This window comes from Mustelus asterias, unplaced genomic scaffold (genome assembly GCF_964213995.1).
Source record: "Mustelus asterias unplaced genomic scaffold, sMusAst1.hap1.1 HAP1_SCAFFOLD_240, whole genome shotgun sequence".
NCBI lineage: Eukaryota > Metazoa > Chordata > Chondrichthyes > Carcharhiniformes > Triakidae > Mustelus > Mustelus asterias.
The window spans coordinates 545,429-564,304 of NW_027590212.1; the positions used below are offsets into that span (position 1 = coordinate 545,429).

Consider the following 18,876-nt stretch of genomic DNA (forward strand, 5'->3'; position numbering starts at 1 on the left):
AGGTCACGTACCAACCGACTCAAGAACAGCTTCTTCCCTGCTGCTGTCAGACTTTTGAACGGACCGACCTCGCATTAAGTTGATCTTTCTCGACACCCGAGCTATGACTGTAACACTACATTCTGCACTCTCTCCTTTCCTTCTCTATGAACGGTATGCCTTGTCTGTATAGTGCGCAAGAAACAATACTTTTCACTGTATGTTAATACATGTGACAATAATAAATCAAATCAAATCAAATTAATTCCTTTTGCTGCTGGGCAGTGGGTACGAGCTGTACAGCAGGATACTCACGTGTCAAATCTTCAACTTCTTCCGGTTCCTTCAAATCGAGGGCCAGTGCCTCCAGATTACGGAAATGCCGCTGAAGAACCGGATTCTCAAAGCTCTCAGGCCTAATCCAGAGGGATAGAAATGGTCACCATTTTATTTTAAGGAGAATTTGCAGAAATTTCCTGTTCATCTGCACTGGGGAAATCATAGAAATCCTACAGTGCAGGAGGAGGCCATTCAGCCCATCGAGTCTGCACCGACAACAATCCCACCCCAGGTCCTATCCCCGTAACCCAATGTATTTACCCCGCTAGTCCCTCTAATCTACACATCTGGGTCACTGAGGGGCAATTTAGCACGGCCAATCCTGCACACCTTTCAGACTGTGGGAGGAACCCGGAGGAAACCCATGCAGACACGGGGAGAACGTGCAGACTCTCCGCACAGACAGTGATCCTCTAATGGCGCAGAAAGTATCGCTGGAACCTCCGACTGACCTGTATTTAAACCGGAGCTTCTGCACCACTGATTTCATCTTCTCGATCTGATCCTCGCTGGCCACTCGCTTCTCCGTAAAGCCGATCTTCCTGACATCGTCGGCGTAAGGCAAATAAATCAGGTGGAATCCTGATGGGAAAACGACGGAAAGGTTTTGTTTGTACCAGGAATCGGTGAGCATTTCACACGTCCACTCTGCCCGACTCAGGAGTTGCGTTTGATGGGATGACCTGGGATGAACATTCGCGTTTTTGCAGAAATCAGGTCAAAGCTACGACTAGTAAAGTTTTAAAGTTTCAAAGTTTATTTTATTAGTGTCACAAGTAGGTTTACATTAACACTGCAATGAAGTTACTGTGTAAATCCCCGAGTCGCCACACTCCTGTTCGGGTACACTGAGGGAGAATTTAGCGCGGCCAATCCACCCTAACCCACACGTCTTTCAGACTGTGGGAGGAAACCGGAGCACCCGGAGGAAACCCACGCAGACACGGGGAGAACGTGCAGACTCCACACAGACAGTGACCCAAGCTGGGAATTGACCCAGGTCCCTGGGTGCGTGTGTGAGTGGGGATTGCAGCTCCGTGGGGTGGATTCTTTGTGTAATTTAATGCTTTTCAGACGTGACAGAAAACTGCGGTCCCCACATCCCACGGAGGTGGATGTTAACGACCCTGTTTTGAAGAGCAGCAGGGGAGTTTTCCTTGGTGTCTCGGCCAGTATTCATCCCTCAATCAACATCGCTTAAAAAACTCTGCCTATCGTCAGGTTACTGTTCCCAGGGAGGAAACCACAAGTGAAGACCCACGTCTAAAATCACTGCACTGCCAATGTAATGCAGGGCTACAGCGATGGTAAATGATTCATTGAATGACACTGCATAGAATCCATTCAGCCCATCATAAGACCATAAGACCATAAGACATAGGAGCGGAAGTAAGGCCATTCGGCCCATCGAGTCCACTCCATTTACCCGCTCTCTCCCCATAGCCCTTAATTCCTCGAGAAATCAAGAATTTATCAATTTCTGTCTTGAAGACGCTCAACGTCTCGGCCTCCACAGCCCTCTGTGGCAATGAATTCCACAGACCCACCACTCTCTGGCTGAAGAAATTTCTCCTCATCTCTGTTCTAAAGTGACTCCCTTTTATTCTAAGGCTGTGCCCCCGCGTCCTAGTCTCCCCTGTTAATGGAAACAACTTCCCTACGTCCATCCTATCTAAGCCGTTCATTATCTTGTAAGTTTCTATCAGATCTCCCCTCAACCTCCTAAACTCCAATGAATATAATCCCACGATCCTCAGACGTTCATCGTATGTCAGGCCTACCATTCCTGGGATCATCCGTGTGAATCTCCGCTGGACCCGCTCCAGTGCCAGTATGTCCTTCCTGAGGTGTGGGGCCCAAAATTGCTCACAGTACTCCAAATGGGGCCTAACCAGTGCTTTATAAAGCCTCAGAAGTACATCCCTGCTTTTGTATTCCAAGCCTCTTGAGATAAATGACAACATTACATTTGCTTTCTTAATTACGGACTCAACCTGCAAGTTTACCTTTAGAGAATCCTGGACTAGGACTCCCAAGTCCCTTTGCACTTTAGCATTATGAATTTTGTCACCGTTTAGAAAATAGTCCATGCCTCTATTCTTTTTTCCAAAGTGCACGACCTCGCACTTGCCCACGTTGAATTTCATCAGCCACTTCTTGGACCACTCTCCTAAACTGTCTAAATCTTTCTGCAGCCTCCCCACCTCCTCAATACTACCTGCCCCTCCACCTATCTTTGTATCATCGGCAAACTTGGCCAGAATGCCCCCAGTCCCGTCATCTAGATCGTTAATATGTAATGGCTATACTGGCTCTTTGAAAGAGCTTATCCAATGCGTCTCAAGAGCCTTCTCTTTCCCCCAGCCCTGCAATCTTTTCTCCTTTATAGATTGGATCAATTTCCTCTCAGCAGTTATTATGTAATCTTCAATTTTCATCCACCCACTGTAACATGTATCCGCTGTAACTCTGAACTATAGAAATCTGAAGTTAGTTCATCTGAGTCCAAGCCCAGGCTGTGGTGCTATCTTTCTCTTACGTTGATCTTTCCCTACACCCCTAGCTATGACTGTAACACTACGTTCTGCACTCTCTCCTTTCCTTCTCTATGAACGGTATGTTTTGTCTGCATAGCACGCAAGAAACAATACTTTTTACTGTATACTAATAAACATGACAATAATAAATCAAATCAAATATCTGGTATCAGTTCCTCTCTGCATTGGAGCTGCACACAATCAGCCAGGCTCCACTGTGTGCATATATGTGTGTGTACGTGCGGTGCGCGCGTGTACGTGTGGTGTGCGTGCGTACGTGTGGTGTGCGCGTGTACGTGCGGTGCGCGCGTGTACGTGTGGTGCGCGCGTACGTGCGGTGCGCGCGCATACATGCGGTGTGCGCGCGTACGTGTGGTGTGCGCGTGTACGTGCGGTGCGGGCGCGTACGTGCGTTGAGCGCGCGTACGTGCGGTGCGCGCGCGTACGTGTGGTGCGCGCGTACGTGTGGTGCGTGCGTGTACGTGTGGTGCGTGCGTGTACGTGTAGTGCGTGCGTACGTGTGGTGCGTGCGTACGTGTGGTGCGTGCGTGTACGTGTGGTGCGTGCGTACGTGTGGTGCGTGCGTCTACGTGTGTACATGTGGTGCGTGCATGTACATGTGGTGTCTGTGCACATGTGGTGCGTGTGTGTACCTGAGATGTGTGTAAATGTGTGCTATGTGTGTACGTGTGCTATGTGTGTACGTGTGGTGTGTGTACGTGTGGTGTGTGTGCACATGTGGTGTGTGTATACACGTGGTATGTGGTGTGTGTGTGTGTGTGTGTGGGGAAGGTGAGTGGGGGTAGGATAGGCAACAGCTATGATGCCCTCCATAGACAAATAGTGTGTGAATAATTATCATATGTGGCCACGCAGAACAAAGAACAATACAGCACGGGAACAGGCCCTTCGGCCCTCCAAGCCCGTGCCGCTCCCTGGTCCAAACTAGACCATTCTTTTGTATCCCTCCATTCCCACTCCGTTCATCTGGCTATCTAGATAAGTCTTAAACGTTCCCAGTGTGTCCGCCTCCACCACCTTGCCTGGCAGCGCATTCCAGGCCCCCACCACCCTCTGTGTAAAATATGTCCTTCTGACATCTGTGTTAAACCTCCCCCCCTTCACCTTGAAACTATGACCCCTCGTGAACGTCACCACCGACCTGGGGAAAAGCTTCCCACCGTTCACCCTATCTATGCCTTTCATAATTTTATACACCTCTATTAAGTCTCCCCTCATCCTCCGTCTTTCCAGGCAGAAAAGGTGCCGGAGATTCTGTGGCACTGGTGTGACCATAACTCAGTCAGAAAGGAGAGACAAATCAAGTGTACTCACCCAGTCAGTGAGCAATCCGAGAGAGACAGTGTCACTGACCTGGAGGGATGGTCTGCACTTTCTGATCATCCAGCGCCTCCTCCTGTGGGACCAACGCCACAAATCGGGGTGCGGTGTTCCTCCGGGGAGTGTAGCGGCAAACAGCATACACGTCCTTCTCCAGGCACTTGGTGAGCAGTGCGCTGAATAAAGTGGTGCTTCCTGTTGGGAATGTGAAACATAAACACAGCTCAGAACAATAAGCACCTGGCACCAGGGCTGGCCCAAAGGCTGCTGGAAAGGACCAGGGGGGCTGACCTCTCTGAGCTGCTTAGCAAGTGGTGACGATAAAGTCAAATTGTTACTTCATCCCCTATAACACGATAGAATTCTTCATCAAGGTGGACAGTGAGGGAGTTGATTTTGAGACTAGGGTCCTGAATCTTAATAAAGGAAACTACGATGAATATGAGGCACAAGTTGGCTTTGATAGATTGGGAAATGTTATTTAAGGGGACGATGGTGGATCGGCAACGGCAAACATTCAAAGAATGATTATTTAATCCAGTCTGGCACAAAAATAAAACTGGAAAGGTGGCCAAACCAAGGCTTACAAGGGAAATTAGAGATAGTTAAAGGTCCAAGGGAGAGGCATACAAATGATCCAGAAAAACTATAGACCTGAGGATTGGGACAGTTTATAATTCAGCAAAGGGACTAATTAATAAGGGGAAAATGGAGTACGAGAGTAAGCTTGCGGGGAACATAAACTTTGACCGTAAAAGTTTCGAAACATAGAATCCCTACAGTACAGAAAGAGGCCATTCGGCCCATCGGGTCTGCACCGACCACAATCCCACCCAGGCCCTACCCCCATATCCCTACATATATACCCACTAATCCCTCTAACCGACACATCTCACGACACTAAGGGGCAATTTTTAGCATGGCCAATCAACCTAACCCGCACATCTTTGGACTGTGGGAGGAAACCGGAGCACCCGGAGGAAACCCACGCAGACACGAGGAGAATGTGCAGACTCCACACAGACAGTGACCCAAGCCGGGAATAAAATCCAGGCCCCTGGAGCTGTGAAGCAGCAGTGTTAACCACTGTGCTACCGTGCCATCCAACTTCTATTAGGTGTGTGAGGTGAAAAAGATTGTTAACGGCAAACTAGGTCCTTTACAGTCAGAAACAGGGGAATTTATAATGGGGAACAAAGAAATGGCTGACCAGCTAAATACATACTCTGGTTCTGTCTTCACAAAGGAGGACACAAATAACGTACCAGAAAAGTTGGGGAACACAGGGTCCAGGGAGAGGGAGGAACTGAAGGAAATTAATATTAGTAGAGAAATGGTGTTGGGGAAATTGAGATTGAAGGCTGATAAATCCCCAGGGCCCGATAATCTACACCCCGGAGTACTTAAGGAAATGGTCTGAGAAATAGTGGGTATATTGGTATTCATCTTCCAAGGTTCTATAGCCTTTGGGACAGTTCCTATGGATTGGAGGGTAGCTAATGTAACCCCACTATTTAAAAAGGGAGGCAGAGAGAGAACAGGGAATTATAGACTAGTCGGCCTGACGTCAGTAGTGGGGGAGGATTTAATAGCAGAGCACTTGGTAAACAGCGGCTGGACAGGACAGAGTCAGATGGATTTACACGAGGGGAATCATGCTTGACAAATCTACTGGAATTCTTCAAGGATGTAACTAGTAGAGTTGATGAGGGGCAGCCAGTGGATGTGGTTTATTTGGACTTTCAGATAAGGTCCCACATAAGAGATCAGTGTGTAAAATTAAAGTGCATGGGATTGGGTAGTGTATTGAGATGGATAGAAAACTGGTTGGCAGGCAGGAAACAAAGAGTAGGAAATAAACAAGGTCTTTTTCCAAATGGCAGGCAGTGATTAGTGGGGTACCGCTGGGATCAGTGCTGGGGCCCCAGCTATTCACTACATATAAATTAATGATTTAGACAAGAGAACAAAATGTAATATCTCCAAATCTGCAGATCTAAAAAGGAAAGATAGGAAAGGTAGGATTCGAGAGCCGTGGATAACCAGGGAAATTGAGGATCTGATTAAAATGAAAAGGGAGGCGTACGTTAAGTCCAGGCAACTGAAAACAGATGGAGCTCTGGAGGAATACAGAGAGAGTAGGAAAGAACTCAAACGGGGAGTTAGAAGGGCAAAAAGAGGTCACGAGATGTTCTTGGCAGGCAGGATTAAGGAGAATCCTAAGGCATTCTATTCATACGTTAGGAACAAAAGAGTTGTCAGGGAGAAAATCGGACCACTCAGGGACAAAGGAGGGGAATTATGCTTAGAACCCAAGGGAATAGGGGAGATCCTAAATGAATACTTTGCATCGGTATTCACGAAGGAGAGGGGCGTGTTAACCGGGAGTGTCTCGGAGGGAGGTGTTGACCCGTTAGAGAAAATCTCCATTACAAGAGAGGAAGTGTTAGGTTTTTTAGGGAACATTAAAACTGACAAAGCCCCAGGGCCTGATGGCATCTATCCTCGACTGCTCAGGGAGACGAGAGATGAAATTGCTGGGCCTCTGATGGAAATCTTTGTCGCTTCTTTGGACACGGGTGAGGTCCCTGAGGATTGGAGGATAGTGAATGTGGTCCCGTTGTTTAAGAAGGGTAGCAGGGATAACCCAGGAAATTATAGGCCGGTGAGCTTGACGTCCGTGGTAGGGAAGTTGTTGGAGAGGATTCTTAGAGACAGGATGTATGTGCATTTAGAACGGAACAATCTCATTCGTGACAGACAGCATGGTTTTGTAAGAGGGAGGTCGTGCCTTACAAATTTGGTGGAGTTTTTTGAGGAAGTGACAAAAACGGTTGATGAAGGAAGGGCCGTGGATGTCGTCTATATGGATTTCAGTAAGGCATTTGACAAAGTCCCACATGGCAGGTTGGTTAAGAAGGTTAAGGCTCATGGGATACAAGGAGAAGTGGCTAGATGGGTGGAGAACTGGCTTGGCCATAGGAGACAGAGGGTAGTGGTCGAAGGGTCTTTTTCTGGCTGGAGGTCTGTGACCAGTGGTGTTCCGCAGGGCTCTGTACTGGGACCTCTGCTATTTGTGATATATATAAATGATTTGGAAGAAGGTGTAACTGGTGTAATCAGCAGGTTTGCGGATGACACGAAGATGGCTGGACTTGCGGATAGCGAAGAGCATTGTCGGGCAATACAGCAGGATATAGATAGGCTGGAAAATTGGGCGGAGAGGTGGCAGATGGAGTTTAATCCGGATGAATGCGAAGTGATGCATTTTGGAAGAAATAATGTAGGGAGGAGTTATACAATAAATGGCAGAGTCATCAGGAGTATAGAAACACAGAGGGACCTAGGTGTGCAAGTCCACAAATCCTTGAAGGTAGCAACACAGGTGGAGAAGGTGGTGAAGAAGGCATATGGTATGCTTGCCTTTATAGGACGGGGTAGAGAGTATAAAAGCTGGAGTCTGATGATGCAGCTGTATAGAACGCTGGTTAGGCCACATTTGGAGTACTGCGTCCAGTTCTGGTCGCCGCACTACCAGAAGGACGTGGAGGCGTTAGAGAGAGTGCAGAGAAGGTTTACCAGGATGTTGCCTGGTATGGAGGGTCTTAGCTATGAGGAGAGATTGGGTAGACTGGGGTTGTACTCCTTGGAAAGACGGAGAATGAGGGGAGACCTAATAGAGGTGTACAAGATTATGAAGGGTATAGATAGGGTGAACAGTGGGAAGCTTTTTCCCAGGTCGGAGGTGACGATCACAAGGGGTCACGGGCTCAAGCTGAGAGGGGCGAAGTATAACTCGGATATCAGAGGGACGTTTTTTACACAGAGGGTGGTGGGGGCCTGGAATGCGCTGCCAAGTAGGGTGGTGGAGGCAGGCACGCTGACATCGTTTAAGACTTACCTGGATAGTCACATGAGCAGCCTGGGAATGGAGGGATACAAACGATTGGTCTAGTTGGACCAAGGAGCGGCGCAGGCTTGGAGGGCCGAAGGGCCTGTTTCCTGTGCTGTACTGTTCTTTGTTCATTATGACACAAAGCTGGGTGAGCTGTGAGGAAGATGGAGAGATGCTTCAGTGTGATGTCAACAAGTTGAGTGAGTGGGCAAATGAACAGCAGATGCAGTATGATTTGGAGAAATGTGAGGTTACAAAGAACAAAGAACAATACAGCACAGGAACAGGCCCTTCGGCCCTCCAAGCCCGTGCCGCTCCCTGGTCCAAACTAGACCATTCTTTTGTATCCCTCCATTCCCACTCCGTTCATATGGCTGTCTAGATAAGTCTTAAACGTTCCCAGTGTGTCCGCCTCCACCACCTTGCCTGGCAGCGCATTCCAGGCCCCCACCACCCTCTGTGTAAAATATGTCCGTCTGATATCCGTGTTAAACCTCCCCCCCTTCACCTTGAACCTATGACCCCTCGTGAACGTCACCACCGACCTGGGGAAAAGCTTCCCACCGTTCACCCTATCTATGCCTTTCATAATTTTATACACCTCTATTAAGTCTCCCCTCATCCTCCGTCTTTCCAGGGAGAACAACCCCAGTTTACCCAATCTCTCCTCATAACTAAGCCCCTCCATACCAGGTAACATCCTGGTAAACCTCCTCTGTACTCTCTCCAAAGCCTCCATGTCCTTCTGGTAGTGTGGCGACCAGAACTGGACGCAGTATTCCAGATGCGGTCGAACCAACGTTCTATACATCTGCAACATCAGACCCCAACTTTTATACTCTATGCCCCGTCCTATAAAGGCAAGCATGCCATGTGCCTTCTTCACCACCTTCTCCACCTGTGACGTCACTTTCAAGGATCTGTGGACTTGCACACCCAGGTCCCTCTGCGTATCTACACCCTTTATGGTTCTGCCATTTATCATATAGCTCCTCCCTACATTATTTCTACCAAAATGCATCACTTCGCATTCATCAGGATTGAACTCCATCTGCCATTTCTTTGCCCAAATTTCCAGCCTATCTATATCCATCTGTAGCTTCTGACAATGCTCCTCACTATCTGCAAGTCCTGCCAATTTTGTGTCGTCCGCAAACTTACTGATCACCCCAGTTACACCTTCTTCCAGATCGTTTATATAAATCACAAACAGCAGAGGTCCCAATACAGAGCCCTGCGGAACACCACTAGTCACAGGCCTCCAGCCGGAAAAAGACCCTTCCACTACCACCCTCTGTCTTCTGTGACCAAGCCAGTTCTCCAGCCATCTCGCCACCTCCCGCTTTATCCCATGAGATCCAACCTTTTTCACCAGCCTACCATGAGGGACTTTGTCAAACGCTTTACTAAAGTCCATATAGACGACATCCACTGCCCTTCCCTCGTCAACCATTTTGGTCACTTCTTCAAAAAACTCCACCAGGTTAGTGAGGCATGACCTCCCTCTCACAAAACCATGTTGACTATCGTTAATGAGTTTATTCCTTTCTAAATGCGCATACATCCTATCTCTAAGAATCTTCTCCAACAACTTCCCCACCACGGACGTCAAGCTCACCGGCCTATAATTACCCGGGTAATCCTTCCTACCCTTCTTAAATAACGGGACCACATTAGCTATCCTCCAATCCTCTGGGACCTCACCTGCGTCCAGTGACGAGACAAAGATTTGCGTCAGAGGCCCAGCGATTTCATCTCTCGTCTCCCTGAGCAGCCTTGGATAGATTCCATCAGGCCCTGGGGATTTGTCAGTCTTTAAATTCTCTAACAAACCTAACACTTCCTCCTTTGTAATGGAGATTTTCTCCAACGGTTCAACACTCCCCTCCGAGACACTCCCAGTCAACACATCCCTCTCCTTTGTGAATACTGATGCAAAGTATTCATTTAGGATCTCCCCTACTTCTTTGGGTTCCAAGCATAATTCCCCACTTTTGTCCCTGAGAGGTCCGATTTTTTCCCTGACAACACTTTGGTTATCCACTTTGGTAGCAAAAACGGAAGGCAGATTACTATCTGAAAGGCCATAAATTAGGAAAAAGGAATGTGAAATGAGACCTGGGTGTCCTCATGCACCAGTCGCTGAAGTTAAGCATGCAGGTGCAGCAGGCGGTGAAAAAGGCAAATGGAATGTTGGCCTTCATAGCGAGAGGATTTGAGTACGGGGCAGGGGTGTCTGGTTGCATATATATGGGGCCTTGGTGGGACCACACCTGGAATATTGTGTGCAGCTTTTGTCTCCTTATCTGAGGAAGGACGTTCTTGCTGTAGAGCGGAGGTTTACCAGGCTGATTCCTTGGATGGCGGGACTGACTCCCAAGGTGAGATTGAGTCGGTTAGGATTATATTCACCAGAGTTCAGAAGAATGAGGCGGGGGGAATCTCATAGAAACCCGTGTCAGCGTGGGTTTCCTCCGGGTGCTCCGGTTTCCTCCCATAATCTGAAAGACGTGCTGGTTAGGTGCATTGGCCATGCTAAATTCTCCCTCGGTGTACCCAAACAGGCGCCAGGGTGTGGCAACTCAGGGATTTTCACAGTAACTTCATTGCAGTGTTAATGTAATTGTGACACAAATAAATAAACTTGAAATTCTAACAAGACGAGACAATGTAAATGCAGGAAGGATGTTCCCCAATGGCGGGGGGGTTGGGGCGGCGTACAGAACCAGGGATCACAATTTAAGAATACAGGCTAAACCATTTAGGACAGAGATGAGGAAAAATGTCTTCACCCAGAGAGTGGTGAATGTGTGGAATTTGCTACCACAGAAAGTAATTGAGGCCAAAATATTGAATGTATTCAAGAAGCAGTTAGATATAGCACTTGGTTGGGGCGAAGAGGATCAAAAGATATGGGGGAGAAGATGGGAACAGAATATCGAGTTGGATGATCAGCCATGATCATAATGAATGATGGAGCAGACTCGAAGGGCTGAATGGCCTCCTCCTGCTCCTATTTTCTATGTTTCTAACCAGGGTAATAGGATTCAGCACCTGACTCCTCGATTCAAAATGTGAGAAATCTTTGGCGTGATCTATGATCCAGAGCAGTGGAGAGAACACATTAACGCCATTCAGTATGTAACCGCATGCTGTAATGAGAGGAAGTGGACCAGGTACAATGAGCTCAAATTCATCTTCTCATCTCTTAAGATATAATAATGCTCAGGTAGCATCAAACAATCAGTGATACAGCTCCCAAGGATAGGGGTATACTCTTCAGGGTATTCTAGGCTAGTGGTATTCTATACAGGGTATTTTGGGGTAGTGGTATTCTCTACAGGGTATTCTAGGGTAGAGGTATTCTATTCAGGGTATTCTAGGGCAGGGGCATTCTATACAGGGTATTCTAGGGTAGCGGTATTCTATACCGGGTATTCTAGACGGGGTATTCTAGGGTAGAGGTATTCTCTACGGGGTATTCTAGGGTAGAGGTATTCTATATGGGGTATTTAAGGATAGAGGTATTTTATATGGGGTATTCTAGGGTAGAGGTATTCTCTACGAGGTATTCTGGGGTAGAGGGATTCTATTCAGGGTATTTAGGATAGAGGTATTCTATACATGGTATTCTAGGATAGAGGTATTCTATTCAGGGTATTTTAGGATAGAAGTATTCTATACGGGATATTCTAGGGTAGAGGTATTCTATACGGGGTATTCTAGGATAGAGGGATTCTATACGGGGTATTCTAGGATAGAGGGATTCTATATGGGGTAGTCTAGGGTAGAGGTATTCTATATGGGGTATTCCAGGATAGAGATATTCTAGACAAGGTATTTAGGGTAGAGGGATTCTAGACAGGGTATTCTAGGAGAGAGGGATTCGAGAGTAGGGGTATTCTCTACAGGGTATTTTAGGATAGTGGTATTCTATACAGGGTATTCTAGGGTAGAGGGATTCTAGAGGAGGGGTATTCTATCCGATAACATATTTGCATCTGCTCTATATTACATTGTAAATATATAAAATGTCACTCTCTCTCTCTCCAGTAGGATTCCTTCATGCTGGAACATTAGCTCCTAACGTTTTAACACTTCTCGCTGCCACTGCAGGGTTTCCCATCATTATCTGCATGAATCTGTCTTGTGAACCATCAGCTATCTGAGGAGAAGGGGGATGAAGTTTGGACCCTGTGCTCTATAAATACCCTGGGTAGAGCCATGCCCACTTGGCCAAAGGGCAGCAGTAACAGCGGCTGAGGGTTACCTGTTATCAGCATCTCATCTGGGTAAATGAACTGTGGGGGTCTGATGTGGTGGTGCTTCTTTAAGAGTGACAATGGCTTGAAACCAATGAGAACCAAGCCTGGGCCATCAAATCTCTTCAATTCCTCGGTTTCCTCTTTCTCCAGAACAATCTGCCTCTGTCCATAAACCTGGGAACCAAAAAGAACAAGAACAGGCTTAAATTATATGAAAGAGCAACATCTTTCGAGGTACTCACCCGCTGACCCTCCCAAAGCCTGTCCACCATCTACAAGGCACAAGTCAGGAGTGATAGAGTACTCTCCACTTGCAGCTCCAGCAACACTCATGAAGCTTGACACCATCCAGGACAAAACAGCCCGCTTGACTGGCACTCCTTCTACAAGCATTCACTTCCTCCACCACGGACACATTGGCTGCCGTGTGTACCATCGATAAGATGCACTGCAGGAACTGACCAAGGTTCCTTCAATAGCTCCTTCCAAACCCACAACTACTTCCATCTAGAAGGGCCAGGGCAGCAGGTACCTGGGAACACCATCACCGACAAGTTCCCCTCCAAGCCACTCACTATCCTGACTTGGAAATATATTGGCTGTTCCTTCACGGTCGCTGGGTCAAAATCCCTGAACTCCCTCCCTAACAGCACAGTGGGTGTACCTACACCACATGCACTGTAGCGTTTCAAGAAGGAAGCTCACCACCACCTTCTCAAGGGCAACTCGGGATGGGCAATCATAGAATCCCTGCAGTGCAGAAGGAGACCATTCAGTCCATTGAGTTTGTACCGACCACAATCCCACCCAGCCCCTATCCCTGTAGCCCCATGTATCTATCCTGATAGTGCCCCTGACACTAAGGAGCAATTTATCATGGCCAATCAACCTAACCCGCACATCTTTGGAGTGTGGGAGGAAACCGGAGCACCCGGAGGAAACCCACGCAGACACGGGGAGAACGTGCAGATTCCACACAGACAGTGACCCAAGCCGGGAATCGAACTCACGTCCCTGGCGCTGTGAGGCACCAGTGCTAACCGCCGTGCCGCCCTAACGGTCCTCTTCTGGATTAGGTCACACTGTGTGTTATGAGCGATCACCGTCATGAGTAACACAGCCTCTGTGTTATTTTGTTAAAGAACACAGAGGCTCAAGCACGCTCTGTTCATTAGGCTGGACATATTTTGTGGAATAATCCATCAATATAGATGGTCATGTAACCACATCAAGCAGATAAACTCAATGAAGTGAAAGCAAAATACTATGGACGCTGGAAATCTGAAATAAAAACAGAGAATGCTGGAAAAGCTCAGCAGGTGCACGGAGAGAGAAGCAGAGTTAACATTTCGGGTCCGTATGCCTCTTCTTCAAAGAGCTAATCCAGTGAAGGTCTGACTGAAAAATGGAAAGTTAATCTCGGTATAAAAAGAGCAAAGGGATGGAAGACTCTTCCCACTGGCTGTCTGGATTACGATGGTACAAAATATTCAGGACATTGGAAGAAGGGTGATGCGTATCCCAGAAACGGGACAGCACGGTGACACAGTGGTTAGCACTGCTGCTTCACAGCGCCAGGGACGCGAGTTCGATTCCCGGCTTGGGTCACTGTCTGTGTGGAGTCTCTGCACGTTCTCCCCCGTGTCTGCGTGGGTTTCCTCCGGGCCTTCCAGTTTCCTTCCACAGTCCGAAAGACGTGCTGGTCAGGGTGCATTGGCCGTGCTAAATTCTCCCTAAGTGTTACCCGAACAGGCGCCGGAGTGTGGCGACGAGGGGATTTTCACAGTAACTTCACTGCAGTGTTAATGTAAGCCTTACTTGTGACACTAATAAATAAACTTTTAACTTTAAACAGGTAATCAGTTACAGACAGAGCAGAAAATAAAAATGATACCTCGTACTGATCCTTATTTTAAAATAAAAAAGCAAGTTACAGGGAGGGAATCAATTTGTGAAAGGGATGAAGAGAGTCAAATGTAAGTAGAAAGATTCCTACATTACAGCAGTGGCTAAACTTCGAAACCAATGCTGAACAAGGAGACAGGTTGTCGAAGTATTTTGTCTTGCACTCATCAGGACAAACCCCAGAAGGTCAAATTTCAAACAATTGTGACAATTTATACCACAGGAGAAAAGGGTGTTGATTGGTTGACAAGTCGACTCTGATTGGCCGAGGTCTTGCCATGGAGAAAGCAATGAGGAGCTATAGGCTTATCAAGCTGTCAGATAATTCAAAACAGGTGCAAGGCTTGGGCATATTCCTTTTGTCTGCAGGAAAGTTCAGAAGTACTTCATTGGCTGTGAAGTGCTTTGGGCCATCTTGAAGTTGTGGAAGGCGCTATTTTAATTAATACAAGTTCTTTTTTTCTTTATTTACTCATCTCATTACCATTCTATCTTTGCCTTGCACCATTATCTCTTCTGTTATTTAATCTCTGCTGCCTCCCCTTTCACTCTTTCCAGCCCTCCGTGCATACCTTCCTTCTGTACCTGTTTGAACCCTGTGGCATGTCTAACGTGGGCTAGTTGTAAAGAAAAGTCATCGACCTGAAACATTAACTCTTGTTTCTCTCTGTACAGTACGCACAAGGGATACAATAAAAGGGGAGTTCTGTTACTAGATGAGTAATTCAGAGGTTTTGACTAATGATAGAAACAGAGAATCCCTACAGTGCAGAAGGAGGCCATTCATTCCATCAAGTCTGCACCGACCACAATCCCACCCAGGCCCTGTCCTCATAAACCTATGCATCTACCCTAGCTAGTCCACCTGATACTAAAGGGGCAATTTAGCATGGCCAATCCACCTAAACCGCACATCTTTGGACTGTGGCAGGAAACCGGAGCACCCGGAGGAAACCCACGCAGACACGGGGAGAACGTGCAAACTCCAGATAGACAGTGACCCAAACCAGGAATCGAACCCGGGTCCCTGGTGCTGTGAGTCAGCAGTGCTAACCTACTGTGCCACCATGCCATCGATCTAGAGGCACGAGTTCAAACCACACCACAGCAACTGGGGGAGAAAAAGAGAAGATGCTGGAAAATCTCAGCAGGTTTGGCAGCATCTGTGAATAGAGAAAAGAGCCAATGTTTCGAGTCTGGATGACCCTTCGCCAGAGCTGTATAATAAAGGGGAAATTAGTCTGTGATCATGAAATTACCCGATTGTTGTTAAAAACCCATCTGGTTCATTAATGCTCTTTAGAGAAGGAAATCTGCCGTCCTTACCCGGTCTGGCCTGTCCGAGGATCCAGAACCGCATGGCTGACTCTCAACTACCCTCTGATTGACTTAGAAAGCCACTCAGTTGTGTCAAAAGTCATGATGAAACTGCACTGTGGATGTGCCTTCACATCGCAGAGTGCAGCAGGTGTAGAAAACGCCTCATCATCGCCTTCTCGAGGGCAATTAGGGATGCACAATAACTCACATCTCGTTCATGAATTAAGAAAGAGCATTTTCTGTTTGTATTTCAGATTACCAGCATCCGCAGTGTTTTGCCTTTGGTCAGGCAGGAGTTGACGTTTTAATTCAGCACGGTATAGGTTCACCGTCCTTTACCTGGGCCTTCTTGGTGTCGCTGGGCAGGAGCAGACTGCCCGTCGCCCCGTTAAACCAGCGGGTTTTGGTTTTGACGGGCTCGTTGCTTTCTCGGTACAGGCGGACGGCACTGGGTTTCCTGGCACACCGCACGAGATTGTAAACTCCGATTGAAAGTTCCACGCCTTCTCCCAGCTTCAGGTTCAGCCTGGCCAAAACAAAACAAAAAAAAAACAGGACATCAAATACAAGCGGCACCGGAACAGAGAGTTTAACAGGGGCTGAAACTCAAAGACATTCTGATGCACATTAAGCGGTTGAAGAAGGCGGCAGTTTAGGGATGGGGGGCGGTGGGGTTTAAGCCAAGGTCCTGACGACTTGGTCAGTTGGATGTAAAAGATCCCACAGCACCACATGGAGGATGGCACGGTGGCACAGTGGTTAGCACTGCTGCTTCACAGCGCCTGGGACCCGGGTTCGATTCCCGGCTCGGGGCACTGTCTGTGTAGAGTTTACACATTCTCCTTGTGTCTGCGTGGGTTTCCTCCGGGTGCTCCGGTTTCCTCCCACGTTCTGAAAGATGGGCTGGTTAGGGTGCATTGACCCGAACAGGCTGTGGCAACAAGGGGAATTTCACAGTAACTTCATTGCAGTGTTAATGTAAGCCTTACTTGTGACTAATAAATAAACTTTACTTTGGAGAGCAGGGAAGCTCTGTCCTGTCAAATTAACCTCCAAAAAACAGATCTGGTCATTATCTCACTGTTCAAGTGTGTGTGGAAAATAGTTGCTATGTTTACCAATGTTTGTGAGGAGGATTGTCAGAGGATGCAGCAGGATATAGATAGTCTGGATAGACTTGGGCGGAGAAATGGCAGATGGAATTTAATAAGAGTTTTAACAACACCAGGTTAAAGTCCAACAGGTTTATTTGGTCGCAAACACCATTAGCTTTCGGAGCGCTGCTCCTTCATCAGATGGAGTGGAAATGTGCTCTCAAACAGGGCACAGAGACACAAAGATCAAGTTACAGAATACTGATTAGAATGCGAATCCCTACAACCAACCAGATCTTAAAGATACAGACAATGTGGGTGGAGGGAGCATTAAGCACAGGTTAAAGAGATGTGTATTGTATACAGACAGTCTCCAGGTACACGGTACCTACTCTTGCAACTCGGCCAACGTTGTCTCCCTGATACGCTGCAGGAAAGGATGTCCCGAGGCATGGTACATTGGGAAAGCCTTAGCAGACGCTACGACAACGGATGAATGAACACCGCTCGACAATCACCAGGCAAGACTGTTCTCTTCCTGTGGGGGAGCACTTCAGCAGTCAGGGGCATTCAGCCTCTGATCTTCAGGTAAGCGTTCCCCAAGGCGGCCTTCATGACACACGACAGCGCAGAGTCGCTGAGCAGAAACTGATAGCCAAGTTCCGCACACATGAGGACGGCCTAAACCGGGATGTTGGATTTATGTCACATTATCAGTAACCCCCACAGTTTGCCTCCTGGACTTGCAGAATCTCACTGGCTGTCCTGTCTGGAGACAATACACATCTCTTTAACCTGTGCTTAATGCTCCCTCCACTCACATTGTCGGTATCTTTAAGATCTGGTTGGTTGTAGGGAATCGCATTCTAATCAGTATTCTGTAACTTGATTTTGTGTCTCTGTGCCCTGGTTGAGAGCACATTTCCACTCCATCTGACGAAGGAGCAGCGCTCCGAAAGCTAATGGTGTTTGCTACCAAATAAACCTGTTGGACTTTAACCTGGTGTTGTTAAAACTCTTACTGTGTTCACCCCAGTCCAACACCGGCATCTCCACATCATGACTAAGATGGAATTTAATCCAGACGAATGCGCCTCTGTTTTCTCAGAAGACAAAGGAAATTTGCTATGTCCACTACGACTCTCACCAACTTTTACAGATACACCATAGAAAGCATTCTTTCTGGTTGTATCACAGCTTGGTATGGATCCTGCTCTGCCCAAGACCACAAGAAACTACAAAAGGTTGTGAATGTAGCCCAATCCATCACGCAAACCAGCCTCCCATCCATTGACTCTGTCTATACTTCCCGCTGCCTCAGCAAAGCAGTCAGCATAATCAAGGACCCCACACACCCCGGACATTCTCTCTTCCACCAAAAGATACGGTCACGTACCAACTGACTCGAGAACAGCTTCTTCCCTGCTGCCATCAGACTTTTGAATGGACCTACCTTGCATTAAGTTGATATTTCTCTACATCCTAGCTATGGCTGAAACATTTTTCACTCTCTCCTTTCCTTCTCTATGAATGGTATGCGTTGTCGGTATAGTGCGCAAGAAACAATACTTTTCACTGTATACCAATACATGTGACAATAATAAATCAAATCAAATCAAAGATGATGCATTTTGAAAGGTCCAATGCAGTAGGGAAATACACAGTAAATGGCAGGACCCTTAGAAGCATTAACATGCAGAGGGATCTGGGCGTACAGGTCCACAGTTCCCTGAAAGTGGCAACACAAGTGGATAAGGTGGTCAAGATGGCGTATGGCATGCTTGCCTTCATCGGTTGGGCCATAGGGTGCAAAAATTGGCAGGTCAAGTTGCAGCTGTATAGAGCTTTAGTTAGGGCATGTTTGGAATATTGCATACAGTTCTGATCGCCACATTAAAAGTTTACCAGGATGTTACCTGGTTTGGAGGGTATCAGCTATGAGGAGAGATTGGACAAACTTGATTTGTTTTCATTTGAACGTCAGAGGCTGAGGGGCGACCTGATAGAAGTCTACAAGATTATGAGAGGCGTGGATAGAATGGATAGTCAGAGTCTTTTTCCCAGGGTAGAAATGTCAATTACTAGGGGACAGAGGTTTAAGGCAAAAGGGGGAAAGTTTAAAGGAGATGTGAGAGGCAAGTTTTTTTACACAGAGGGTGGTAAGTGCCTGGAACTCACTGCCAGAGGAGGTGGTAGAAGCA

The 18,876-nt window shown here is 47.3% G+C and overlaps 1 protein-coding gene across 5 annotated transcripts in view; it reads right to left on the bottom strand.

Moving 5' to 3' along the window:
* LOC144485846 (X-ray repair cross-complementing protein 6-like) overlaps positions 1-18,876 on the bottom strand; it is a 97,301-nt gene that overhangs the window by 36,655 nt on the left and 41,770 nt on the right. For 4 of the 5 annotated variants that reach the window (XM_078203919.1, XM_078203921.1, XM_078203923.1 and 1 more), the window contains 6 exons: positions 15,921-16,107; positions 12,362-12,530; positions 8,098-8,244; positions 4,230-4,391; positions 771-900; positions 295-395 (listed from right to left, as the gene is read on the bottom strand). In XM_078203919.1, coding sequence (XP_078060045.1) covers positions 295-395; positions 771-900; positions 4,230-4,391; positions 8,098-8,244; positions 12,362-12,530; positions 15,921-16,107 — 896 coding nt within the window. The remainder of the gene's footprint in view (positions 1-294; positions 396-770; positions 901-4,229; positions 4,392-8,097; positions 8,245-12,361; positions 12,531-15,920; positions 16,108-18,876) is intronic. The other variant, XM_078203920.1, reaches the window with a different exon arrangement.